The sequence below is a fragment of the Borostomias antarcticus genome, assembly GCF_949987555.1.
Source record: "Borostomias antarcticus genome assembly, chromosome: 24".
Taxonomy (NCBI): domain Eukaryota; kingdom Metazoa; phylum Chordata; class Actinopteri; order Stomiiformes; family Stomiidae; genus Borostomias; species Borostomias antarcticus.
The window spans coordinates 15,380,993-15,408,484 of record NC_140257.1 but is presented as its reverse complement, the minus strand read 5'-3'; the positions used below and the strand labels follow the sequence as shown (position 1 = coordinate 15,408,484).

Genomic DNA, 27,492 nt, shown 5'->3' with positions numbered 1-27,492 from the left:
AGCAGTGCGAGTGCGTACTTCTGTCTTTTACTCACAAACATTACAGGCTTGGTTTGCCCCCCCCCCCCCACCCCCCCCCTCTTTCATTGCTCTGTCACCGGAGTTAGCGTCACATGCTTGTTTCACAGGGCGATGGCAGGCCGCCGTCCAGGACGATGTGGTTCTCCACTCCGCCGCTCTGCGTCTGGCTGCTCTGGGCGGCTTCCTCCCCTCCTCCTCCTCCTCCTCCTCCATCCTCCGCCCCCGTCACGTCCTGCGAGTGGTAGAGGGCGCCGGGTTTGGGCGACAGGGGACTGGCGCCGCTCGCCGCCCTGTCCGTGTGATTCCTCCCCGCGTGGCTCAAGCCGGACGGCTGACCGCCCCCCTCCGAGCCCCTGGCCGCCGCCTCTATGCAGCCCGCGCTGAGCGACTGGGGCGGGCGGGACACGTCGTGCAGCAGCGCCTGCGGGAAACTCCCCGGCGCGCTGGACGGCGTGGCCGCCCGCGTCGCCGCCTCCTCCTGGGATCCGATGAAGTTGACTTTGAGGGCCTTCGTCTTCTGCTGGTTGTTGCCCCTGATGACGGAGCTGCGGACGCTCTCCACGGTCATGTCGAAGGCCTGGTTGTCCTCCCCCCTGCCGCCGCCGCCACTGCCGTCCGGCTCGACGCACACAAACTCGTACAGCCCCTCCTTGATGATGACAGCCGGCTGGATGTTCTCGGACCCCCGGAACTCTTTGGAAGAGATCTGGCTGAGGTCCAGCGGAGGGGGCCGCCTCTGGACCCCGGCGCTGCTGGGCAGCAGGGAGCCCTTCTCCCCCTCGCTGAACTCGGTGGCGCAGCTGGAGAAGCTCTCGGCGCTGGCCGCGTCCCTGACGCCGGCGCCGCCTCTCTCCTTGGCCTGCGGGGACCTGGAACCGCCGGCGCCGCCGCCGCGGCCGCCCACCGCCTTCATCTCCAGGCCCTGCTCCAGCCGCTTGGCCTGCTCCTGGGTCGCCCCCGCCGCCCCGGGGCTCAGCTTCAGGCTGGGCGAGCGGGTCAGCTTGTTGTAGGTGTCCTCCAGGCGCCGGGCGTTCAGGTGCTGCGGGCTGGTTCTGACGGCCTTGAGCCGCTCCGGGGAGCCCAGCTGGGCCACCTCCTGGTACCTGGGCTGCTGGGCCCGCGGGCTGCCGTCGCCGCCGCCCCCGCCCCCGCCACCCCCGCCCCCGCCGCCTTGCTTCTGGTAGCTCCACTTGCTGGGCATGAGGTGGTTGTCGACGGGCCGCTTCTCCTCGGCCTTCTCCACCACCACGTCCATCAGCTCCATGCTGCGGGCGAAGGCGTCCTTCATGTTCATGGAGACGATGCTGCCGTTCCTCTTGGCTCTCTCCAGGGCCTCGCGCCTCTTGATGGCCTTCTCCTGCCTCTTCTGCTCGCGGTAGAACTCCGAGAAGTTGTTGACGATGATGGGGATGGGCAGGGCGATGACCAGCACGCCGGCGATGCAGCAGAGCCCGCCCACGATCTTCCCCAGCAGCGTCTGCGGGTAGATGTCGCCGTAGCCAACGGTGGTCATGGTGATGGTGGCCCACCAAAAGGAGGCGGGGATGCTGGTGAACTTGGTGGCGTCCTCGTCCTTCTCGGCGAAGAACACCAGGCTGGAGAAGATCATGATGCCCATGGCCAGGAAGAGGATGAGCAGGCCCAGCTCGTTGTAGCTCCTCCGCAGGGTGAAGCCCAGGGACTGGAGGCCCGTGGAGTGACGCGCCAGCTTCAGGATCCTGAGGATACGCATGATGCGGAAGATCTGGACCACGCGCCGCACGTTCTGGAACTGGAGGACGCTCTTGTTGGACTCGGTCAGGAAGATGGTGACGTAGTAGGGCAGGATGGCCAGCAGGTCGATGACGTTCAGCGGGCCCTTGATGAAGTTCCACTTGTTGGGGGCGGACAGGCAGCGGAGGATGTACTCCATGGTGAACCAGGCGATGCACACTGCCTCCACGTGGGCCAGGTTGGGGTTGTCGTTGAACTGTCCGAACTCGTCCACCACCTGCAGCTCGGGCAAGGTGTTGAGCGACAGCGCGATGGTAGACAAGATGATGAACATGATGGAGAGAACGGCCAAGAACTGGAAGAGAGAGAAAAATTAGATTAATGAAAAAATATGTTATACAGCAGCTTGAATATGGCCAAATATAAAAAGGAATACAACTGTGTAAGGCTGATTGGATTTCAAGGCCTGAGGGCAAAATTTGGTATAGGGTTGATTATGTAAATAAATAGCATCTGCATGTGTGTTATTGAATATTTAGAAATAGCATAACTTAATGAGACTTTATTATTGTCATGAATTAATTGTCTGTCATGAGAGAGTCTGGACAGGGTGTGGAACTAATTCACTTAATTTAATTATCTATAATCATATCAACTCAAACCATGACTAGAATACTGTTCTAAGCTACTGTAACATTTTCTGCCCTACATTTTTCATTATTCATGCTGTATGCGAAAATATTAAGTTAAACTGTCTATCCTACCATTTCCAACTGTTTTGTGAAAGGGATACTGATTTAGAGGGAGTTACTGTGTAGGAGTTATAAGTATATTGTAGTATAAAGATAGAAGTGCTCAGAAACATGTGGTCCCCACCCATAATGCACCTTCCTTTATGGCAACGATATAGTGGAAATGTGGTATTTATTTTTGAATGAATAAAATATTCTGTATGTATGAAAATCCTAACATGTAAAACCATGACTTAAACAAGCCAGGACGTTGGGATGTCTTAATCAATCAACCAATCAATCAATCAAAGCTTTATTTGTATAGTGCATTTCTTAACTCTGTGGAACCAGACAACCAACCCTGTGTTGAATAGACTGTACACATACTGTAGCATAGCTTCAATTTTCAAAGCAAAATCCATTGGCAGTGCCAACAGCAACTTCTAACAAGTACAACTAGAGGTGAGCTCTGACCATCCTGTGTGGAAGATGACAACACGGCATCGTCAGGCCAACTGATGCACACGTGCACTTTGCCAGACACAGTTTGCAAAAATGCAAAGGGTCTGGACATTTTCAGTTCACTTTCCATTCCTAAGGGGCGTTGTCAACAGTCTCAGACAAAAATGCCTCTGCACGCAATTGGATAGACCTACAACCAATCAGAGCAGCGAAGCGTGGGTTAGTCATCGTATCAAGTGAGTACAGTCATCATATCAAGCTTGCCCCATATTAGATAAACGGTTGTGATTGACCCGGTCGAGAACAGACCGGGTGGAAATCTGTCTGAATGGGAGCATTACCAGACACACACAGCCACCCTTGCCAATTCATCATGGACATCTACTGTATGATGCATGTGTTCTAGTGGAACCAACTTTCAAGCTAAGCTTGAGCAGGTGTACCCATTGTCCATTGGAACTATAGGGCAAATAATAGCATTGTTTTGCATTTTGCATTTTCTGAATAAAAGACAACTTTTCCTGTCGTATATTCATCATTCAAATTGTGATTAAAATATTGTTATAATATCATACCGTATCAATATTGTGAACCCAATATCGTGTATCATATCTTGAGATCAGTGTATCGTCACTAGGGATGAGACGATATGGATTTTTGCATTACAGTACGGTACGGTACGATATCTAGTTACACGGTACGGTTTACGGTATTTCAGGGTATACGGCATTTCACCTCCCCAACACACATAAAAAAACAAGTATTTTACTTTGAAGGAACTACAGTGCAACACATGATGAAAAATACACACTATTGTAATTAAGCTCAGTTTATTAATAGCAAGCTTATATTAAATTACAAAATTAACTGTTGCAAGCAACTTGAAATGTGAAGTTTCAGCAGCGCATTATTGTGTAATACCGTAAACGTAAGACCGTAAACACAGGGAATGTCACGGTTCTAATACCGTGGACATTTTATACCGCGGTTCACGGTTTTACGGTATACCGTCTCATCCCTAATCGTCACACCCCTTACTGTACTGAGACACACAGTATGAGGCTAGCACTCCTAGTGGTGGGCTGTGGTACATCTCACAAGACAGATGAATGAACAGACCAACAGACGAGTGCCACTTCAACAGCCTCTGATTTCATCAGGCGGAGGACAATGAAATGTAAAATGTAATAAAATAAAGTAGGGAGGAAAAATAACAGAATACTGTTCATCCCCTGAGACACAGAATGCTAGGAGCCTTTAGAAATTGTTGATCGATGAGTCAATATCCTGCTCCACCCCTCCCTGTCCGATACACCAATAAGGGACAGGATGACAATATCCTGCTCCACCCCTCCCTGCTGGATACACTAATCAAGGACAGGATAATAGAAGAAATGGCAAAGAGGCAAATGTTTCAATGCTTCAATCTTTCTTAAAGATTGTAAATGACATTCCCTCAGCTGTTTGTTAACTAAGTTATGATGTTATAGTTTGATATACAGACACAATAATGAGCAAAACCACTGACATCCAAGACAACTGAACAACTGAAACTCACTAAGTGAGTGAGTGTGTGTGTGTGTGTGTGTGTGTGTGTGTGTGTGTGTGTGTGTGTGTGTGAGAGAGAGAGAGAGAGAGAGAGAGAGAGAGAGAAAGAGAAAGAGAAAGAGAAAGAGAAAGAGAAAGAGAAATTGCGTGTGTGTGTGTGTGTGAGAGAGAGAGAGAGAGAGAGAGAGTGTGTGTGTGTGTGTGTGTCAGTGTGTTTACTTTGTTATCAAGGACAGGTCAAGTTTCCCTGTATATTTAGCCAATGTGTACTGTATATCCTTGTAAGGTAACTCTGGATGACTTCCAACCTCTCCCCCCCCCCTCCTCTCTCTCTCTCTCTCTCTCTCTCTCTCTCTCTCTCTCTCTCTCTCTCTCTATCTATCTATCTATCTATCTATCTATCTCTCTTTTCTCCTAGTAAGTAATTCTTACAACTAATTATCCCTTCTCTCCCACTTCTTCATCTCTCCTCCTCCACCTCTCCCCCCCCCCTCTCTCTCTCTCTCTCTCTCTCTCTCTCTCTATCTATCTATCTATCTATCTATCTATCTATCTATCTATCTATCTATCTATCTATCTATCTATCTATCTATCTCTCTTTTCTCCTAGTAAGTAATTCTTACAACTAATTATCCCTTCTCTCCCACTTCTTCATCTCTCCTCCTCCACCTCTCCCCCCCTCCCCTCTCTCTCTCTTTCCTGGCTCCAGTACCCAGTCCAGCACTGACGCTGTCGTCACATGCTCATGACCTCCACACAGAACTCACTTAATCACAGCTGCAGAGGAGAATTACCCCGTGATACAGCCGACTCATAAACTAAAATAATCTTACTGTACTTGCACTGGGAGAGAAAATGGAAGCGCTCTCCACCACAGTACTACTACTCCACTGGTATTCACCTGAGGTCTACTAGGAAGATGTAGAGTAGTAACTCATCTATTTTCTTAGTTCAGGATTAAAGGTGTGCATAGTAAAGACAGTAATGCAGTTATTATGTTCCGTGCTCCAGTGCTGAGGGTTCTTCATTCAAAGAACACTTAAGGAAGTGGGAGCGGGTGTAAGAGCCATGTCCAACGTGGAGCTCCGATAACTCCGTCTCGAAGATAATGACACTAATGTGACCCTTGCCCTTGTGAGTCATGGTCACCTCCACACTTTGTTTAACGGCTGGACAAAGGTCTGGTTGGACTCATTCGTAGATAAGTGGGAGGCGGGGGTGCTGCGAATCTTTAAACCAATCACAATCATCTTGCGCAGAGCGGTTGCTAGGTTGTTGTTGTTTCACGTAGTCTGGATTGAATCTGATTGGGCCAGAAGAATCTCACATCGCCACTGATTGGGCAGTAATAAACTAATGACAAGGCTTATCCCCAAAACCTACATCCGGTGAGTCAGACAGATCAATACAATCCCTTTTCTGTTTGCTTGTTTCCTCGTGAAACAACTACAGTACAGATTTCTAAAACCTTGCAGAATCTCAAACGTCAGAAAAAGGTAAAACATGATCATGTCATCGAACCGACTCTAACATGCGGACACCGGCCAGATCGAATGGCAGAGGCTCATACTAGTGGCACAATTATGCACACTCAGCGTCCTCCAAAGAACATACATCCAGCACAGGCATTTTTTATTTCCGATGCCGAGTTTCCACCGGAGGTGTGTAGAATTACGTTGACTGACGTGTAGTATCAGATTATTGGTTGATTCTTCCTGTTGAGGAAAGAATGAGTAACCACTTCTAACCTTCTCTATCCTTACTATAGATAGCAACCAAATCCTATTACAATTATCCTGCTATGTCCTGACGCGGAGACAGCGCCAGGTCCCTGTACTTACAGCTCTGAGCAAGAGACCGGGGTTTATATCTGCCTACCGTATACACGCCCCCTTGCCCTTGCGCATAGCAGACAGCACCTGTCGTCACCTGTTCTAAGAAAACGCCTCCTCCCGTGAGGTTCTAGGAAGGCCTCTCGCCATGATGAGCTAGGAGCTGCTGTGTAGCGTGCTCAACTCACTACGATTCAGACTCACAACCAGCCTGGTGGGTAGGCTAGTGTTGACATAATCTACTTAGACAATATGGAAAAGTGGAAATACCCAGAGTGCACTTGCTTACTGCGCTTACGTAGCACAGCCATACCCCGAAGAATGGCACACTTTGCATGTGAGACAAGCTAAATCATTCACACCATATGAATTATTTAATGTCCAAATATGCATTTGACTTCCAGCTGGTCTTAAGTACTGTTATGACAGTCTGCGATGTGTGAAAGCTTGTTTTGAAGGAGGACTGGTAGGATACAGTTAGCTTAAATATCAAGAATCTGAATCTGGAGGAAATATGTAACACTTTGAGCTACAATATTTATACTGAAGCATTATAATTACAATCTAGTAACCATTGTCTACCCTATAGTCAGTGAACCAGCCCTGACCACGATATCTGACCCTAACAATAATAAAATTAGCACGGTAAAAATAGATTGCAACCACACCTACACTAAGCACGCCTGACAGTGTCGTACTTAAAATAGTTCTACACACAAGCACTGTAAAACAGCATATCTAAATGTTAGACTTATAAATATTATTTCAATCTCAGAATCTGAATTTTAAGGTGCTACAAGGATTGCTTGATCCATACATGAAAAACTGAAGTAGTACATGTTGTTGTGGTGGTAAAGCAAAAGTCAGTAAGCCCATCTAGCTCTAGTAGCAGCTCTAGAAGTAATGATGGTAGTGCTAGTTTGCAGGTCTGTGGGTGTGTGTGCGTGTGTGTGTGTGTGTGTGTGTGTGTGTGTGTGTGTGTGTGTGTGTGAGGGGGAGGGGTACGAGGTGGAAGCCTGGAGTGTCGGCTCAGATGTGAGGATTGTCCGAGTCACGCCAGGATGAGCCTCTGTCTGGCCACTACCACCACCACCATGGCAGCAGAGGTCAAGTCAAAGAGAAGTTCTGTGGTCACAACTGATATGACAGCTTAGCTGCTAAATGGCCGTCCTATTGTAAATTCACTGTCATTTATCTGCTTTAGATCATGTTTAAAATGCTAAGATGTCAGTGATATCTGTCCCCTTTAAATGACTTGTGGAGGAGGTGAATTTATTGATAAAGACAATGGCCACGTTTTCCGATTAGGACATTTCTTAAGGAACCCTTCTTAAGCAACCCTTTGTATGGGAGTTAAGAAGTACTTTGGAGTTAAGTGCTTCTTAACTCGTTCGGGAAACCCGGCCAATATCTAAACTGAAGAAGTTTGACAATTCTGCATGACAGCAATATTTCAGTATTTATCTTCTTAAAAGTGCACTGTGTAGAATATAGTGGCATCTTGCGGAAACAGACTTGGCATTAATTGAATATAATATTAATATGTAGAGTATGTTTTAATTAGTGTATTATCCCCTGAAAATAAGAACAGTTGTGTTTTTGTTACCTTAGAATGAGCCCTTTATATCTAGTAGGGCTGCATGTAACAACGACTTTTCTAGCGATTAACCTAGTTAATAACAAACAAATGTAACAAGAAACAAAGTATCTTATGCACTGCAGGACATTCTACGGTAAAAGTTGCAAAATCATTCAAATTTGTAGCCAAACAATTTAGCAGGCGAATGACTTCTTTAAATCATTAACTCATGTTTGTATAATTTTAGCTCTGTGTGGGTAGGGTGACCAGACCAAATGTTAGCCTACCTAACATTGGAACAAAACAGAATTGTAACCACCCAATTGATTGATTGAGGCTCCGCATTGAATGTGCCTTTTCTTTTTTGTCTCATGCCGCATGAGTGTGCTCAGAGACTCCTTACGACAATGACGCACAGCAACTCACAACAGTTTCTACGATCAATCGATTGACACAGCTAAAGTCAAATCAATGTCCCTGTGCATATTTCTGGTGTAACCCATCTGTTTCAGTAGGCCCAGGACAGGATTAGAACCCACACCACTGGACATCCGGGTCACGGCACCATTGTAACCTATTTGTTTCGGCATGCCCGGGGCGGGATTAGAACCCAGGTCTCCCACTTGGGAGGCGGACGCGCTGACAGTTTCACCAACAGGTACGTCCCTCTAGGAGGGACTGTCAGCGCTCCTTTGAGGAGTGACCAGCTACTCCATTTTTCACTCGGTTACACTGGCAATGAGAAAACTACTAGGCAGTGTAAAGCGGTTTAGCCTACAGCGTTTCTCCATGTGTAGCCTGTGATGCACTTTTGCTAAATATTTCAAAAGATTGCTCGAGTTTCCTCCCTCATGAGCAAGAAACTGCACTTGCGGAAACGAGCAACCACACTTTTGAGCGTTTCCTTCTCTCCACTCACAGCAGGGTTGTCTGCTGGCAACACACTAGGAGCAGCGGAGAGAGAGAGATGTCTCTTCTGATAATTAGGAATAGCGAAAATGCGTCTTAGACGTATATCTTAATCTTATTGCAAAGTATGGCTGGGTATCGATTTGTCGATTATCACGATTCAATTCGATTCGATTCAATATCGATTAGTGTTACTAAAACCTTTTTTTTTTTTTTTTTAGCTGTAACCTTAATTACATGACTGCCAAATTATGCAACACATCAATACTAGGGCTGGGTATCGATACTGATTTCCAAAAATGAATGAATGAATCATTGAATTCATTAATTAACTATTCATTCCTTAATTTATTCATTCATTCATTAAATTCATTAAATAAAAGATCGATTTGGGGATTCATGAATCGATTCTGAATCATTTGATTACTGCAGGGAGCGGGTTCTTCCCTCGGGGGGCGCCATGTTGCACCATGTGATTGTATTCAGTTGGCTGCAATCTGCAACCTCACCACTAGATGCCACCAGTCATCACACACTGCACCTTTAAGCTTACTGTGTCATCTGAATGGGTCATCTCAATATATTTGTCTCCTCTATGAAAGTATCTTGTGTACTGTATTATATCCTGAGCCATGCAAAGCACATGGACTAGAACCAGCTAACACAACCACTCACATGTCCTCACTGCCATCCTATACGAGGGCTGACAAGCAATGAATTTGACATATATATACTTTATATATATATTTGACATATATATACAGTTGCTGTGTGAAAAGACTCACAACTAAGAGGCAAAAAAAAACAGTCTAGAAACAAAACCAATCGTTTTGAATTATGAAGCTTAAGAGATATTTCTACGTCAAACTAAAGTACTCTATACTAAAATCTGACAGGCTATCGCATAGCCATCATGTTTTCAATAGCCCAGGAACAGAAGACAATCTTGCGTCTTCAATACAGCTGTGTAAAGTACCTTGCGTCTGGCTTGTGTGTGTGTGTCTGTGTGTGTGTGTGTGTGTGTGTGGGGTGGGGGGGCAGGTAGACAGGCGGCCGTGGTTCTGAATGGCTCTGGGTTCTCAGGGGTGGAAGGGGCAGGGATTACCCAGCCTTATCTTGAGATCTGCGCAAACATGATTACATGATGAGCTGTGATGGGGACATAAAGAGAAACAGATCCAGTTCAGCCTGTGCCAGGGAAGGGACTTGACCAGCTACAGGGAGGAGGAGGAGGGAGGAGGGAGAGGAGGAGGAGGGAGGGAGGAGGAGGGAGGGAGGAGGAGGAGGGAGGGAGGGAGAGAGAGAGGAGGAGGAGGAGGAGGAGGAGGAGGAGGAGAAGGAGGGAGGGAGAGAGGAGGAGGAGGAGGGAGGGAGGGAGGGAGGGAGGGAGGGAGGGAGGGAGGGAGGGAGAGAGGAGGAGGGAGGGAGGGAGAGAGGAGGAGGAGGGAGAGAGGGGGAGGGAGGGAGAGAGAGAGGAGGAGGGAGGAGGAGGAGGAGAAGGAGGGAGGGAGAGAGGAGGAGGAGGGAGGGAGGGAGGAGGAGGGAGGGAGGGAGAGAGGAGGAGGAGGGAGGGAGAGAGGAGGAGGGAGGGAGAGAGGAGGAGGGAGGGAGAGAGAGAGGAGGGAGGGAGGGAGGGAGGGAGGGAGGAGGAGGGAGGGAGGGAGAGAGGAGGAGGGAGGGAGAGAGGAGGAGGAGGAGGAGGGAGGGAGAGAGGAGGAGGAGGAGGGAGGGAGAGAGGAGGAGGGAGGGAGAGAGGAGGAGAAGGGAGGATGGTGAGGAGAAGTGTGGAAGATGGAGGGAGAAGACAGCAGCACAGGAATGGAAGATCCACTCGTATACTCAATGGACAATTCATAAAGAACTGTCATATCGTTGTATGTAGTGAGGTCTCATCAACTGTACCAGTTAACTGGTCTGATTGTACACAGCCATAAGTGGCTCTGCTGTATCGGTGTTGTAGAACTTCGTCGTGCCGGTCAGGTACCCCAGGGTAGGAAGTTAAATCTGGTCCCAGATCAGTACTTTTACTCTGAGATGATTTTATATACCAGGTTCAGATACAACAGCCAACAAGTCAAGAGAATGCGTGTCTTGTTATAAATGTTCAAGACTCTAATTTAGACATTAAATAGGTAATTACAGAAAAAAGAAATCTGTTCTGAAATAGCTAAATACCTTCTTAGCTGTTGTATCTGAGCCTGGCGTACAAGCCCTAATCCTCAAACTGGTCTGACGCCCGGTAGCTGCCAAAACCCACATTAAACTCTACTAACGATACAGCCTTTTCTGCCCAGGCAAAGTTTCACAGATACACAGTGAAACTCACAATCCAAAGAGCAATAAAAAAACATACTTCTTTCATTAATTTCTCAAGCTTGTTGTTGCTAAAGGGATGTTCCAAACTAGATCACTGTGTTTTCTAAGATATGCTTTTACCTGAAATACAACATTGTGTACAGTCATGTATTTTGCCTTCAGACAGACCTGTCTAAATGACAGACAGCTGTCTTAAATTCTGCGTGGGAGGTCCAGGCTAAGACCTCATTGCTCGGCCTAATCCAACGTTTCCTTAAGAAATCCTCTGGCACTAAATCCAGTGGAGGATATTGTGTTCATTCATACATGAACACCATTCAAGATGGCAGAGTTGTGAGAGTTGTGATGAAATGAGATAGGTGAGGTGTCAGGGCAGGCGAACAGGACAACTACGGTGGCTGCTTTGGCCCACACCACGTGTGACCCTATACCTGTAGAGTACAGTCTTTGGAACATCTGGCGAACTAGGAAGTGCAGTAAGCAGATTAACTGAGAGATCTGTGTCTCTCACACAGAAGCAAACCTTCACAGACCTGCTCTTGCATTTTGACTAAACTCATACAAAGACTCCGGGAAATAAACTGACAATGACAACAACAACAAATGTTCCAGGGAAGATTGTTCATGGAAGACAATCTGTTGAAAGACAAAGATTAAGCTCCAGAACGTAATCTGCCCGTGTGCTGCAGGTTATGCCGCGATTGGTATCCATTTTATGAGAAATAAATTGAATTTAATTGACTCAGTGCTTCTTTTATTCATACAAATCGAGGCCACTTTATCACAGGAACACAAACCCTCGATTCCCCCGTCACCCAGAAATGGCCCTACTTAATCGACAAGTGTGCAGAAACTATATTAGTGGCAGTAATTCAAATCACACAGACATTATTTTCGCTGCAAGGTAATAAATGTCTCCTTTGTTGAGACTTTTGTTGAGATATTATATCAAATAAGGGAATGAAACTGAGGTAGTAAAACTGAGGTACACACTACACACATCTATAATACTCAGCAAACAGCGACTCTCACGTCTTGAGAACGGAATCACCAGAAGTAAGTAAATTAACTAATTTGATGTGAAATACACCCTCCACGTCATCAAGATAAAAAAAGACATTCTGCCACAATGCATGCAGAGGATGAAGATGAGAGGAAGGATGAAGGTTAAATGATTTCTGGAGGAAGTTATCACTGCAGCAGAGGGCTTGGGAGAGGAAACCAACCCCGCCGAGAAACCCAAGACCGTCTTGATCAATACCAGAGGGTATTTATGGAAACGGGAAACGGGATCTATTGGACTGCTGGTGTTTTTATAGGCCTGATGTATCTTATGGCCGCCCACTACATTAGTCAAGGGGCTTGTGCTGAGTAAGGGACACAGTGGCAGTTCACCATCTAAAGTACTGGAACAGCAACACATCACCTTTCAGCAAACCGATGCTAATACAATGTCAATATTTGGATCAACACACTTTCATGCAGAAAATCAGGACTCTGAATGCAAAGATACTCGGAATGATTCTTAATTATCTCACGCAAGGCTTGCAATTAATTAAAACCCAACAAAGCAACTGAAAGCTGACCAGGCAATTCATTACTGCGAACGGAGCCAAATCAAAACTCAAATTCAAATCAACACCAAGTCCAGTAGAAAAACACGCTGATAACAGCCTTGCAGATTCTACTAAGGTGGTAGAACTGAGCGGAGTAAATTTCACCACTTATCTACATAACAGACAGCATGCTATTACAGTCTACAGCCCTTCATTATTTCAGTCCCTGGTGGCTCCAGCTATTGTCCTCGTCTCTGATGGGAGCTGAACCAGAGATCCTCTGATCGGGTCTTTGTGCCGAGGGAAGGAGGAGAGGGTCCTAATTACAGTAATTAGTCAAAAACATGCTCTCGATTGGTCATTCTGACACATAAGCCAATCACAGCCTAGTAATTAAAGAGATGTGAGGCCATGCTTGAAGAGTGGGCAAGACCGTTTGCCCACAGTGAGTATCACAACCAAACTAAAGCAAACCAAAATGTGTGATCTTGTCTACCGGATGGAGCTGGAACAAACCAGCCACCTGCTTCCAGGGGGAACTGTCTGTTACTGCTCTTCCCTGGCTGTGTGTTTGTCAGCATCAGTGAGCTTTAGTGGGAACAACCCAACCAGAACCTTACAACCTGTCAGTCCTAACAACAGCCCAGCCTTCGAACCTTCTAACTTGTCAGTTCTAACAACAGCCCAGCCTTAGAACATTCCATCCTGTCAGTTCTAACAACAGCCCAGCCTTAGAACATTCCATCCTGTCAGTTCTAACAACAGCCCAGCCTTAGAACATTCCATCCTGTCAGTTCTAACAACAGCCCATCCTTAGAACTTTCCATCCTGTCAGTTCTAACAACAGCCCAACCTTAGAACCTTCCATCCTGTCAGTTCTAATAACAGCCCAACCTTAGAACCTTCCAGACTGTCAGTTCTAACAACAGCCCAACCATAGAACCTTCCAGACTGTCAGTTCTAATGCTGCATTCCATTTGTATCGGAGGGGGATTTGGTGCCCGGGTCAACGTCACATCCCAGTTGAACGTGTTCCATAAACAAAACACGAAAACCCCACTTTGGCCCCAAAATTAGCCATTGTCAGCAATACCAGTTGATAACAACAAACTATACTTTTTCCCCCGGCCAGCCTCAAAGGTAAATCTATCTAGTGTATTGCTCCTCATACAGAACCAGCCAATTATATCAAACAAATCACCCCAAACTCTCTGAAAACAATAAAATGCTGTACCACGACTGTACTTGCATCCTAGTATCCACAGAACAAACCACTTTATATGAAGTAACTCTGTTTTCTGTAATACATCTGTGATTACCATGGTATCACTTTGTAATCTCATATCTCATTGATGATGATTTGGTGATTGTTACACATAGGTCTTTTTCAATAAGTGGAATAAGGCCTAACTCACATCTATAACCACTCAACTCTATAACCAATTAATTACAATACACGACTGTGTAATAACATATTAATAACACATTGTTAATGCAGTAATTACTTTACAGTGTTTTTCTACACACAAAAAAAGTCAAGCGCAAACTGCCGAGTTGTGTTGGGATATAATGAGAGACCCTGAGAGCCAGTGTCAACCGGGAGTGACAGATGATTTAGACCTGCAGTTAGGGACGTCCAGATGGAATTAAACACTCACACCATAAATCTGCAGGAAAAAAGGCAAAGTCATCATTCGAAAGATTTAAACAGGAGTTTATGAGAAAAAAAAGAGGATCTTGTGGTATGATCGTGGCTTCGTATCAACTTTCTGTACATTAAAGTTACAGACAGTAAAAGGAGAGGTAGGATGAGTATTGAGTTCAAAAATGTAGACATGAAAGGACGAAAAAGTCTGTTTCATCACTGGAGATGTGAATGGGCAAAAGTCATGCTTTTTGATGTGAAGGGGAGTACGCTGCAGAGGGAATGGTACTAGGCCTGGGGTGAGGAAACAAGAGGAGAGGAGATGAGAGGACAGGACAGGAGAGGAGAGAGGACAGGAGAAGACAGGAGAGGAGAGGACAGGAGAGGACAAGAGAGGAGAGGACAGGAGAAGACAGGAGAAGAGAGGACAGGAGAGGAGATGACAGGAGAGGAGACGAGATGAGAGGAGAAGACAGGAGAGGAGAGGAGAGGACAGGAGAAGACAGGAGAGGAGGGGACAGGAGAGGACAAGAGAGGAGAGGACAGGAGCAGAGAGGACAGGAGAGGAGATGAGATGACAGGAGATGAGAGGAGAGGACAGGAGATGAGAGGAGAGGAGTCTGGATTACTGCAACTCCCTCCTTGCTGGGGCCCCGTCATCAGCCATTAAACCCCGGCGTCAGCCATTAAAACCCTGGAACTTGTCCAGAAAGCTGTTGATTGCCTGGTGTTCAACCACCCCAAGTTCTCCCACACAACTTCCCTTCTCCGTTCCCTACACTGGCTCCCTGTAGCGGCTCGCATCCAGTTTGAAACTCTGGCACTAGCCTACAGGGCAATGAAAGGAACAGCCCCCTCCTACCTCCAGGCCATGGTCAAACCCTACACCCCCTCCCGACCGCTACATTCTGTCTCTCCGTCACTCCGAGGCCCCTGCGGTCAATCGACACGGTCACGGCTCTTCTCTGTCCTGGCCCCGCAGTGGTGGAATGAACTGCCCACTCACGTCAGGACAGCAGAGTCGCTGCCCATCTTTCATCGCAGGCTCAAAACTCATCTCTTCAAGAAGTACTACAACGATCCTCCCTCTTAAGCAGTATTGTATTTTAGATTGCTATCCTTGCACTTTGCCTTCAGCACTAGAGTATGCTCTTAGTCTTACGCTTTAGAAAGGAGATGCACTTTTGAGATATGGCAAGTAGAAGGTCATTGTATGACTGCAATGTAATGTAATGTAATGAGATGACAGGAGAGGAGAGGAGAGGAGAGGAGAGGAGAGGAGAGGAGAGGAGAGGAGAGGAGAGGAGAGGAGAGGAGAGGAGAGGAGAGGAGAGGAGAGGAGAGGAGAGGAGTCTAAAAGAGAGGAGATGAGATGAGAGGAGATGAGAGGAGAGGAGATGAGAGGTGAGAGTGCAGTGGAGAGGAGAGGAGAGGAGAGGAGAGGAGAGGAGAGGAGAGGAGAGGAGAGGAGAGGAGAGGAGAGGAGAGGAGAGGAGACTAAAAGAGAGGAGATGAGAGGAGAGGAGTCTAAAAGAGAGGAGATGAGATGAGAGGAGATGAGATGAGAGGTGAGAGTGCAGTGGAGAGGAGAGGAGAGGAGAGGAGAGGAGAGGAGAGGAGAGGAGAGGAGAGGAGAGGAGAGGAGAGGAGAGGAGAGGAGACAAAAAGAGAGGAGAGGAGAGGAGAGGAGAGGAGAGGAGAGGAGAGGAGAGGAGAGGAGAGGAGAGGAGAGGAGAGGAGAGGAGAGGAGAGGAGAGGAGAGGAGAGAATGAGACACAGATCGCTACATTATGACAGGCAGCACATTACCTCACTACATGGAAATCTTGGACATAATTTCCTGGCGTGTCCCCGTGCCGTGGCTGCCGGGGGACGAGAGCGGGGACGCGTTCTGCTGAGAGGACAGTTTCCCTGCCAAGGCCGCTCCTCCCATATGTCAATAACAGAATAATATCTCTGTATAATCATAACAGTAATCAATCTTAACCTCTGTACATTCCCCTCTGCCTGCCAAAAATATCAGCAGCACTTAGAAATGCTCTCTTGATGAGATGGATCATGATGTGATTTTGCCCTTTATAGTGGCTCTTGACTGGGACCTAATCGAATGCTGTAGCAGCACACTTACTGGTGACCTACAAGAGACAAGAGACAGTTGGGAGGTTTCTCCTCTAATGCAACACCTCTTAGAAAACAACATATAACCCCATGCTAGGGTGGCGTACAGTTCAAACCGCAGGGGGTGCACAGACTGCCAAACGTGCTGGCGTTCTCTTGTATCTGCCGGTTGGAACATGGTCTATGCTGCTTGGTACTGTATCCGGCCCAAACCGTGGAACCCCCCCCCCCCACCCGTTCCCACAAGGCCCTGCTGCAGCGAGGAACATCGAACGCCCGAGGCTATTTAGAGCTCGCGTCCTTACAGGAGCGCGACACATTTGTAACCTAGATCAAATAGTTTGACGTCGCTTAAGGCCATGCGTTGGTTTGTTGGATGTATGGATCCCTGGCGCTTCCTCCATCCCAATGAAAAACGTTTTCTTTTTACTCTCAGGTTCATAAAACTTTTTCAAGAATTTATTACTTTTGAATAGATAATTACTTGGGTGTGGAGTACTCAACTATAGTGATATCTGATCGTGCCCCATTGCTTCATGCTCTCATTTGCTCTCCTACAAAAAAACACGGCCATCCTGGATACTGGATTGCACACTGTTACATGATGACAAATTCTGTGAGACAATTGACAAAGTGATTGACGACTTTCTTATAACTAATGACTCTGACCTCACTTCCTCATCATTACTTTGGAGAGCCTGAAGGTGGTAGTCCATGGAGAGATTATCTGTTTATTCTGCTAGCACAACAAATAAACAAAATAAAAATAAAAATATACAACATAAATATATTTTGTAATTTTATCCATAGCGGAACGGCAGACAGTAGCCAATAGCAAGATAGGCCTGCACATACTACATGTGCTACACATTGCTTTGCACCACAGATATTCCAAGTCCCAGTTTGATGCCAAGTCAAGGGCTGAAATGTTCAAATAGTATGACTTGAGTGGGACCAAAGCATCAAGGTAGAGCTTCAATTATAGATGTTCTCCTGGAATCCACAGCAACCCCACTTCATTTGCCCTTATCACAGCCATCAACATCTTCTCCCACTAATAATTCCAGTTGATTAAGTAGAGCTACTAGTATTTACTGAAAGAAAGAAAGAAAGAAAGAAAGAAAGAAAGAAAGAAAGAAAGAAAGAAAGAAAGAAAGAAAGATGAAAAGAAAGAAAGAAGGAAAGAAAGAAAGAAAGAAAGAAAGAAAGAAAGAAAGAAAGAAAGAAAGAAAGAAAGAAAGAAAGAAAGAAGGAAAGAAAGAAGGAAAGAAAGAAGGAAATAAAGAAAGAAAGAAAGAAAGAAGGAAAGAAGGAAAGAAGGAAAGAAAGAAAGAAAGAAGGAAAGAAAGAAAGAAAGAAAGAACGAAGGAAAGAAAGAAAGAAAGAAAGAAAGAAGGAAAGAAAGAAGGAAAGAAAGAAATAAAGAAAGAGGGAAAGAAAGAAAGAAGGAAAGCAGGAAAGTAAGAAAGAAAGAAAGAAAGAAAGAAAGAAAGAAAGAAAGAAAGAAAGAAAGAAAGAAAGATGAACACACACACATAAACACACACATTCATTCAGAACCCCCCCCCCCCCACCCCCCCCTCTCCCCTCTCGTGTGAACTAGCAGGCTGTAGCCTCTGCAGCAGTCTATTTGCAGGAGCAGACTGAGGAAAAGCCCCAAAGGAGATTAAGTCTCACTTCCACATCACTCCCTATACAGCACTGTGCTTGAGAAACCCATCCCTCAGCGCCAGCTACAAGAGACAAGACCCACTGTCTCAGCGCCAGCTACAAGAGACAAGACCCACAGTCTCAGCGCCAGCTACAAGAGACAAGACTCACAGTCTCAGCGCCAGCTACAAGAGACAAGACCCACAGTCTCAGCGCCAGCTACAAGAGACAAGACTCACAGTCTCAGTGCCAGCTACAAGAGACAAGACCCACAGTCTCAGCGCCAGCTACAAGAGACAAGACTCACAGTCTCAGCGCCAGCTACAAGAGACAAGACCCACAGTCTCAGCGCCAGCTACAAGAGACAAGACTCAGTCTCAGCGCCAGCTACAAGAGACAAGACTCAGTCTCAGCGCCAGCTACAAGAGACAAGACTCACAGTCTCAGCGCCAGCTACAAGAGACGAGACTCACAGTCTCAGCGCCAGCTACAAGAGACAAGACCCACAGTCTCAGCGCCAGCTACAAGAGACAAGACTCACAGTCTCAGCGCCAGCTACAAGAGACAAGACTCACAGTCTCAGCGCCAGCTACAAGAGACAAGACCCACAGTCTCAGCGCCAGCTACAAGAGACAAGTCCCACTGTCTCAGCGCCAGCTACAAGAGACAAGACCCACAGTCTCAGCGCCAGCTACAAGAGACAAGACCCACTGTCTCAGCGCCAGCTACAAGAGACAAGACCCACAGTCTCAGCGCCAGCTACAAGAGACGAGACTCACAGTCTCAGCGCCAGCTACAAGAGACAAGACCCACAGTCTCAGCGCCAGCTACAAGAGACAAGACTTAGTCTCAGCGCCAGCTACAAGAGACAAGACTCAGTCTCAGCACCAGCTACAAGAGACAAGACTCACAGTCTCAGCGCCAGCTACAAGAGACAAGACCCACAGTCTCAGCGCCAGCTACAAGAGACAAGACCCACAGTCTCAGCGCCAGCTACAAGAGACAAGACCCACAGTCTCAGCGCCAGCTACAAGAGACAAGACTTAGTCTCAGCGCCAGCTACAAGAGACAAGACTCACAGTCTCAGCGCCAGCTACAAGAGACAAGACCCACAGTCTCAGCGCCAGCTACAAGAGACAAGACCCACAGTCTCAGCGTCAGCTACAAGAGACAAGACTCACAGTCTCAGCGCCAGCTACAAGAGACAAGACCCACAGTCTCAGCGCCAGCTACAAGAGACAAGACCCAGAGTCTCAGCGCCAGCTACAAGAGACAAGACTCACAGTCTCAGCGCCAGCTACAAGAGACAAGACTCACAGTCTCAGCGCCAGCTACAAGAGGCAAGACTCAGTCTCAGCGGCAGCTACAAGAGACGAGACTCACAGGGAACAAAGCTTGGCTTTGGTTCGGCACAACACAATACGTTCACACAGACTTGGCTCTGAAAAGAACTGTTGAACCTCTTCAAGAAGTTAAGACTTTCAGGTTTACACTTGTTGAAACTTACACTTACTCCATTCTGTCCTTAGCATTGATATCTTAGCAGCATGGATAACCAGCTGATATCTGAATACTGTATAAATCTACAGTAGTCCGCGTTAAGTGTTACAGTGGTGATTCAAGGCCTCTCTGGGAGCACTAACCAGATACTGTAAATCTCACAAGAAATTGATGATCACATTTAGCTGACGTTAGAAAAATACAGCGTAGGCTAATCAGAGTGGTCACACCCACTTTAGATCAAGCACTGCTAAAAACATTATTAATGATTAGTAAATAGTTTCTACAGTATGTCCCGGAGTAATGGTTCATTTATGAATATCTATACAATATAGTTAGTGTCTGCTTTAGATCAATCGTCGCAAAACACTTTTCTAATGATTAATAAATGGTTTCTAAAGAGCTGTATTAAGCATCAACTGAGGTATTACTGCTAACATTTATGAATTGACAAAGCATTAAGGTTATTCATAATTACCCATAAATGGTGAGCAGACCATTATCACATGCCTTATAAATGCTCTTATAAACCAATTGAACCATGTTTATAAATACATAACTACTCATTTAAAAATAGCTTACTAATGTTTAAAAATGTTCTAATAATGATTTGTAAATGTTGACTATGAAAAGATGCTTTATAAATGGATTATTAACTCTAAACCGTTACCAAACGGGTTTGCGTCGACTGTTGACATCACCCAGTCTCCTCGTAAATAAGCGACAGTTATGACTGGTGCCTTACATCTGCAGTTTATGAATGAGCGAGGTAATATGATTGGCTTTCCATTCCTGTCAGCACATATCCGTCAGCCAATGAGCTATATGCACAACTCCAGTACTTCCTGAAATTAGACATGCTTCTCTATTTCCTGTCCTACGCTACTGGATGAAAGGATTATTCAGGTGTGCCTGATCATTGTGCTGCAGTCAGGCACACCTGATTAATCACTTCCTCCAATAGTGTAAGACAGGAAATGGGGAAGCAAGTCTAATTTCAGGAAGTACTGGAGTCGTGTATATAGCCTATTGGGGATCAGACAGAGGCCAGAGAGGGGGGGGGCGCTTTGTCACCACGTTGCTGCCTCATAAATAAGACTTTCTGGCAGCCAAGTCAGTATATTATCTTAGGTCGCCCGCTGGGGAACCAACTGTTGTGACAGCTAGCGAACGCACCCCCCTGAGACAGCACCCGCCTCTCCGCCCCCCCCTGAGCTGGAGTCACACCCGCCGCCGGGGGCGGAAGGGCTAACGCTGATGCTAGCCGCTCGCTGTGCCTTTTGCCTTCATACAGGACTGAGTGTCCTTCCTCAGGGCCAGAGGGACAGCAAGGCGCCAGGATTAGGCACTGCTTTAAGCACTGCTTAAGCCTCATGTGCCCCCCCCCCACCCCCGCCTGCCCCCCCCCCCCCTGGCCTTGGAGGCCACCGGCAGATTAGTGCTGTAGTGGAAGGTGCCTTCCTCCTTCACTATAAATCACCTGGCTAATTTGACAAAGTGTGTGGTCCTCTGTCTGTACTTTGGATGAAGTGCTCTGATCTTGGTAATGTAGTGTCTCGTAGCGTGGTGTAAATCAAACTTCCTCAGACTCTCGCCACACAGAGGGGTTACAGCCTGCTGGGGATGTCCATGTTTGGACATTGGAGACACGCACATTTCAAAGGATAAAAATGTCCCGATCACCCTCCCAGACGGCACGCACACACACACACGCACACACACACACACACACACACACACACGAACACACACACATACACACATACACACACGAACACAAACACATACACACACTGTACACACACACACACACGCACACACACAACCCTAACACACACAAAGAGATAGGTTAACCAATCAAAAGTGCCCAATCTAAAGCAGGCTGAATCAAGCACACACAACGTATGTCGGACTATCATGTTTGGCCCTGGTTAGATAAGCAGAGGACGAACTTGAACCCACGCGGAGAGAACACAGACGTCTCAGTCGTCAGGGCAGGCTGGTGAGGCAGACCATGGCGACCACCTGCATCTAGAGGATGAGCTAGCTGGACAAAGGCTTTCCCTGACCATCTGTGCCCCCCCCCCCACCCCCCCCCATCCACCCACCTCTCTCACACCTTCCTCCAAAGTGAATCTATCCACTTATCGCTCGTTTTTCAGCCTGCCAGACAATGCACTCACCGAAAGCAAGTTCCAGTGATGAATGTTGGCTAAACTACCTTAGCGTTGAAGGCAGTCCCCATTGTAAATTGAGTATTGGAGTATTGGATCTGGTACTGTGCATAAACTTGGAGAAGGCAGCAACATTTCACTGTCACATACTGACTGTCTACATGACTGGACAGCATCATCCTTGTACAGGCACTCGACGACTGGGCCACATTTATCTCTACGACTGCCAATTCAATTACAGCGCTTTATTTTCACTTTGTTTGGGAAAATCTGCGCACCCCCTAGGATCGGTGTTGGCTATCACGACAGATCCACCACAACAAATGAATCGGGAGATTGTTGATTATCACTTATCTCCGCTTCCTGTATGGACGCAATCTAATTCCTCCAACAGCGTTTCTTCTAATATGAGGCTGGCCCTGGTACGTGTTTCCATTAAACATTTCAGGCAGAGCCATCAGCCCAGAGGGCGGAGAGAGTGGGGAGATCTGTCAACAGCGGGAACGCAAGGCATGGCACTTCTCCATTCTGGTGAGAGAGATAAAAAAGAGAGGAAGATAAAAGCGCGGACATTAAAGGCTTTAGTAATGGCCAGACTGGCTGCTTGGCTCGGCAGAGTCCGAGTGAACAGGCAGCGCGCGGCGGCCGGGCCAGCAGGCTGTGTAGAGCAGGCGATGACGATGCAGCAATGCTCCCCAAACAGCGCTCGCCATTTCTACCAACAGCATGAGGGAGGTAACAGAGACATACAGTGGACCTAGCTTAAGATATAATATAATGCACTCTCAATGGCTATTCTAAATGCCGTTTATATTACCAAGAGTGTCCATTCACTCTCATCTAGCACCCTCTATGAATTCACTGAAATCCAGCATTCAACATAGTGTGTATGTTTACAGTACAATACCCTGAGTATTGTTCTTTCCATGTGAGCCTATACAGTTCTGAGAGCAGACTAGGAACATGCGAACATTAATCTCTCTGCCTGTGTCTCATCTGATTACAGTATAGGTTAAAGAGGATTAGCTTTGCCATGCCACAGCACTCTGCCCACACTGTCTTGATCAAGATGGAGGAGAGGAGAAAGAGAGGGCCAGAGAGAGAGAGAGAGAGAGAGAGAGAGAGAGAGAGAGAGAGATGTGGGTCAGAGGAGAGACCTGTTGTGTTTTTACACAAGATCTAGACAGTATGATACAATCAGATATGATACAACGTACTATTGGATACATTTAAATATATTCCATTTTGAGTAATAAGTTAACGGTGCTTGGGGCAGTGTTTATCCAATGTAAATGATAGTTTCTAGTCTTTATCCAATTACAGAACAAAATAAGGATTTTTCAGGATAAACTATGAAGCCTGTAGGGGTGCTTGACTCACAGAAGGCTGTTTTTCCCTATTTTTCACAGTAACCACTTTAAGAGGGTTATGGCAGCCTGGCAAAACTACTGATCATAAATTCAGTGCAATTACAGTAGGTGCTTGTGTGGCACAATGTGACAATGTTGGAGGGGACAGACATGAAAATGATCATTGAGGAAATTTGGACCGACTCCAAGGAGGATTATAGTACCTATAATAACAGCTGGCGGTGGACCATGAATGGGTCACTGTGGATCATAAAGGATTGCATAATAATTAACTAGATGATGATGAGGATTTTAGCCTAATTAAAAACAGGTTCTCTGGTGAGGTCTGGACCTTCAAATTGTGTTAAAAAAAAAAAACCAAGGCTACAATTTCTTTCCAAGAATCCTTTTATATCGTCTTCGACAGCATACAGATTCTACTCATTCGACAATCCTTTGTCCGATTCTCGAATTTATACTTTATAATTAACATGTTGCACCAAATACTGACCTATCATCTACTCTACTGTATATAAAATACTGCAGTAAAATCTATCCAATCATAATTTGGCCAATGGCCAAATAATCATATGTTTAAAAAGAGGGAGAGAGAGAGGGAAATTCTAGACTGCAAAACACATTCCTTCTACAGGGTCCCCAAAAAACATCTGTTCCCAATGAAGTACTGGTCACTTCTCCTGTGAGGCCTTGTGCTGTAATTCGATGCTCCAGCACAAATCTCTGATCCTTTGTATTGTCACAGCTCAGTCCATTACATTTATTATTGCATAAAACAAATATCCCATTAAAGGAGTAGTAAAGGGAAAATGCATGTTTAGCCCTGTTTTAAGGTTACTTATCATATACAATGGTTGGAGGGGGTAATTGGTGTCCGTTGGTGTTCTGACATCAAATTTGCCGCAAAGTATGAATTCTGTAGGGTTTTATTGATCATTTTATGAAATCCATTGACTTGTATTGACGTGACCGTTGTAGATGTGTAGATCAATCCGCAGAGGGGATTCAGGAAGCGGAACTACTTCAAGGCATTGCGCGAGATCTTGTATCAGTTCAAGCGGAAGTTTACACACGTACAGTATGTGCTGTGAGTTCTATGCTAAATATTTAAAAAAGCCTTTCCAGATGAACTAGAATCTTACTTTATGGCGAATTATATGTCAGAATGTCAACTAATACCTCGGTGAGTTTCTTGTCTTTGAAATTGAGAGTTTAACATGTTTTTGAATGATTTTTCACGGTGCCCACCCACATCCATTGTATGACCAAAACGGTGGTAGAGCAATTATCAGACTTTCTCAAAAGTGCTAGTTTTGTCAACGTTTTGATCTGAACCATTGTATATGAACATAAGTAACCTTAAAACAGGGCTAAACATGTATTTTCCCTTTACTACTCTAATAACTTTAATCAGTCTTCTTCAATGATTCCCTAAGAGAACAAAAGTGTATCTCTCAGATCCAGGTGTGTCTCGGATGAAGGGGCCTGGCCCAGGCCTCATCTAGCTGCAGTAGGTCTTGTGCCTTGTGTGTATTTGAGTGTGAGGACCCTAATTCATTTTGGATAAACTCCACCCCACCTATCAGCTATCTGGGCAGGAAGCGCATTACGCTTGTAATTGTAAAAAAACATGTTTTTAATGTTTAAATTGTTTTAATTGTTTTAGTGTTAAATGTTTATGTATCGCATTGTGAGACAAGGGTTTGGGGCAGCCTAAGGGTTTGGGGCAGCCTAAGGGTTTGGGGCAGCCTAGGTGATCTGGTCATCTTTATACCTGGGTGGGATGGAATGGGCAGGCGCCTCTGATCCATGTCCTGGGGAACTTTACGACGTACACCTGGGACCTGGAAGGTCTGGACAATGCATAGTGTCTCTACCCATGTTTAGTTCTCTGAGTTTTATCTACATTCTGATTTATGGATAGTAGACGGGAAGATGAACACTGTGTGGATGAATTCTAAGTTCCAGAGAACATCGGCCTCTCGCTCAACTGGCCGCGCTCTGTGCAGGTTCCTTGTCAGAGAGCCACACTTAAAGTCGCACTGAAACGGACGTTTGAGATCATTTAACTTCCGTAGTTTGACGTATTTCCGACGCAAACAAGCTATGAGGGTGGGACATGCGTTTAGAGGAATTTGATTGGAACATTGACAAGTGGACGGGTTTTAAGAACTTTAGACAGATTCGATAGAAGGATAGCGTTGATTGACGGGTGGATGTCGTGAGATTATTGGCCTAAAATCTAAGGTACCTGTTGTCGTCATTGCACGTGACCTACCGTTTTCCAGGAAGTAAGAAATTATATACTTTGATATACGATTACAACAAAAGTAGAATTTTGTAAATTTTTTTAGCATACATCGTTGAATAGGTGAACACTATGACCAATTATGTGAACCAAAATGGGACAGAATGTTTTTTTCATTTCAGTGCGACTTCAAGTGTTGTACTTATTTTCGGATGAACTAAATTCTTCTATCTCTGTTGAACTGTTCTGGCTTCCTAACCCAATGTTGCGCGAGAAATTCTACAACACGCTCAGGTGAACCCCAACCAACCCCGCCTGGACGCGGACCTGCCTGGCGGCATCGAAACTCCCGTTCAAAACAACACCGCTCAAATAACCGCCAAGGACTCAAACCGTCAACCGCTCCCCCACATCCCCTCCCCCTCCTTACCTTGGCGGCGAGGGAGGAGCTGGGTTTCTCCAGGAGGTCCCAGAGCTTCTGCCTCTTATCCGGGCAACACCCCTCCTCCGGCTCCTCCCCATCCTTGTCCCTGAGGGTCTCCGCCTCCCTCCGCAGCTCCTCGTTCATCTGCTCCTTCTTCTGGTGGTAGCGCGCCTGGCAGCACGACTCCAGGTAGATCTCGTCGATCCCCCAGTAGTCCAGCTCCTGGCCGAACGACAGGGCGCACATCTCCTCCATCATGTGCAGCTTTCCCGTGCGGTAGAAGTTCAGGATGGAGGAGAAGGCCCCGGGGTGACGGTCGAAGAAGTACTCGTTGTCGTTGAGGCTGTAGTCGTCGCAGATCTCCATTAGAGACTCGTGGGTGTTGCAGTCTCTCAGCTGGCCCAGTCGGGTTCTGGGGAGCCGGTCCAGGGTCTGCCACAGGACCTCGTGGACCAGGCCGCCCACGTTGATCCGGACCCTCCGGGACCGCGTCTTTGTGCGGATGATGTCGATGGGCTCGGGCGGGAGGGAGCCCACGACCCGCTGGCTGGGCTTGGGCATCCGGTCCGCCATGACGGCGAGGTCAGGGTTCAGGGGTCAGGTTCGGTTCTGTAGGAAGGCGACTCCCACTGCACCCTGGGATCTGGATGGGCCCGCACCAACGCTGTCCGATCAGTAGACTACGGACTGGTCCATGGCTGGAGGTAGAAAGGGATTGATGGATAAATAATTAAATAACAGCAAGTCGACTGAGGGGAAAAGTGCAATTGAACGGTTTCTGGAAGGTTATTTTTATGAGACTCTGAGGCCGTCTTTAGGCCTTTGAAGCAGAGAGGGCAGTACACTTTGTGCTCCTTTCTCTTTTCATCACACAGGCTTAATGGAGACTGACCTTAGGGACAACAGCACAACAACACAATGGCTGACACACGATAGTCAGGGTCATATATATGCCTTCGCCTCATCTAGTCAACTTGAAGATTCAGCTGTCTTTAGGCTATCTGGCGGGCACCTTTTAATGGTTTTTGTTTATATATTGTATGTGTATTTGTGAGAGGTACTGTAGATTCTTTTGAAAAATGGCAGTGACATAGTCTACTGCACTAGCCTACGCCTTATGTGCTTGTATCAATGACATAAATTGCCAACTCTTGAGGATATAAGCTATTAAACACACCAACATCATTAATTTTACATTCGCAAAAGTTTTTTACCACCCCTTCATCTACAACTGTAGAACGGGCTGTTCAAGAGCTTTGCGTCGGCGACAAGAGGCTTTCAAGTGATTGTGTAATAGGGAGGGCCACAAATCCTGGTGGAAGTACAGTCCACTGTAGGCTACCTGGGTTAATTATAGCTGCTATATCTACGCGGAGGACACCATAGGACACACGTCAGTAGCCGCCAGCTGCGTCACTATGAGAGTAAATCAGCCCCAAATCATCCCTGGTTTAGACTTTTAGAGGCTATGCTGCATTCAGATGTGGATTTCCTCTGTAAGGTCGAGTTTAATTAATGCATTACATAGGCTATTCCATTAAACACAAAGATAAGTTATTATAGGCTATAAATTGCAAAACACTAACTTTATATAGTAGACCTTCCCAATACAATATGCTGACAGTGGGATGGTGGAATTCTACTGCCAAGTCAACTGTCAACATCTTCCTACAGTAGCCTATATCCCATCAAGAAACAA

At 46.4% G+C, this 27,492-nt stretch overlaps 1 protein-coding gene across 1 annotated transcript; it reads right to left on the bottom strand.

Moving 5' to 3' along the window:
- Positions 1-109: 109 nt before the first annotated feature.
- On the bottom strand, positions 110-26,366 carry kcnb2a (potassium voltage-gated channel subfamily B member 2a; the record flags this gene model as incomplete). Its single annotated transcript, XM_084458314.1, has 2 exons — positions 110-2,089; positions 25,800-26,366. 2 exons carry the CDS (start codon positions 26,364-26,366, stop codon positions 110-112), a joined length of 2,547 nt encoding a protein of 848 aa, XP_084314440.1.
- Between the last annotated feature and the right edge of the window lie 1,126 nt (positions 26,367-27,492).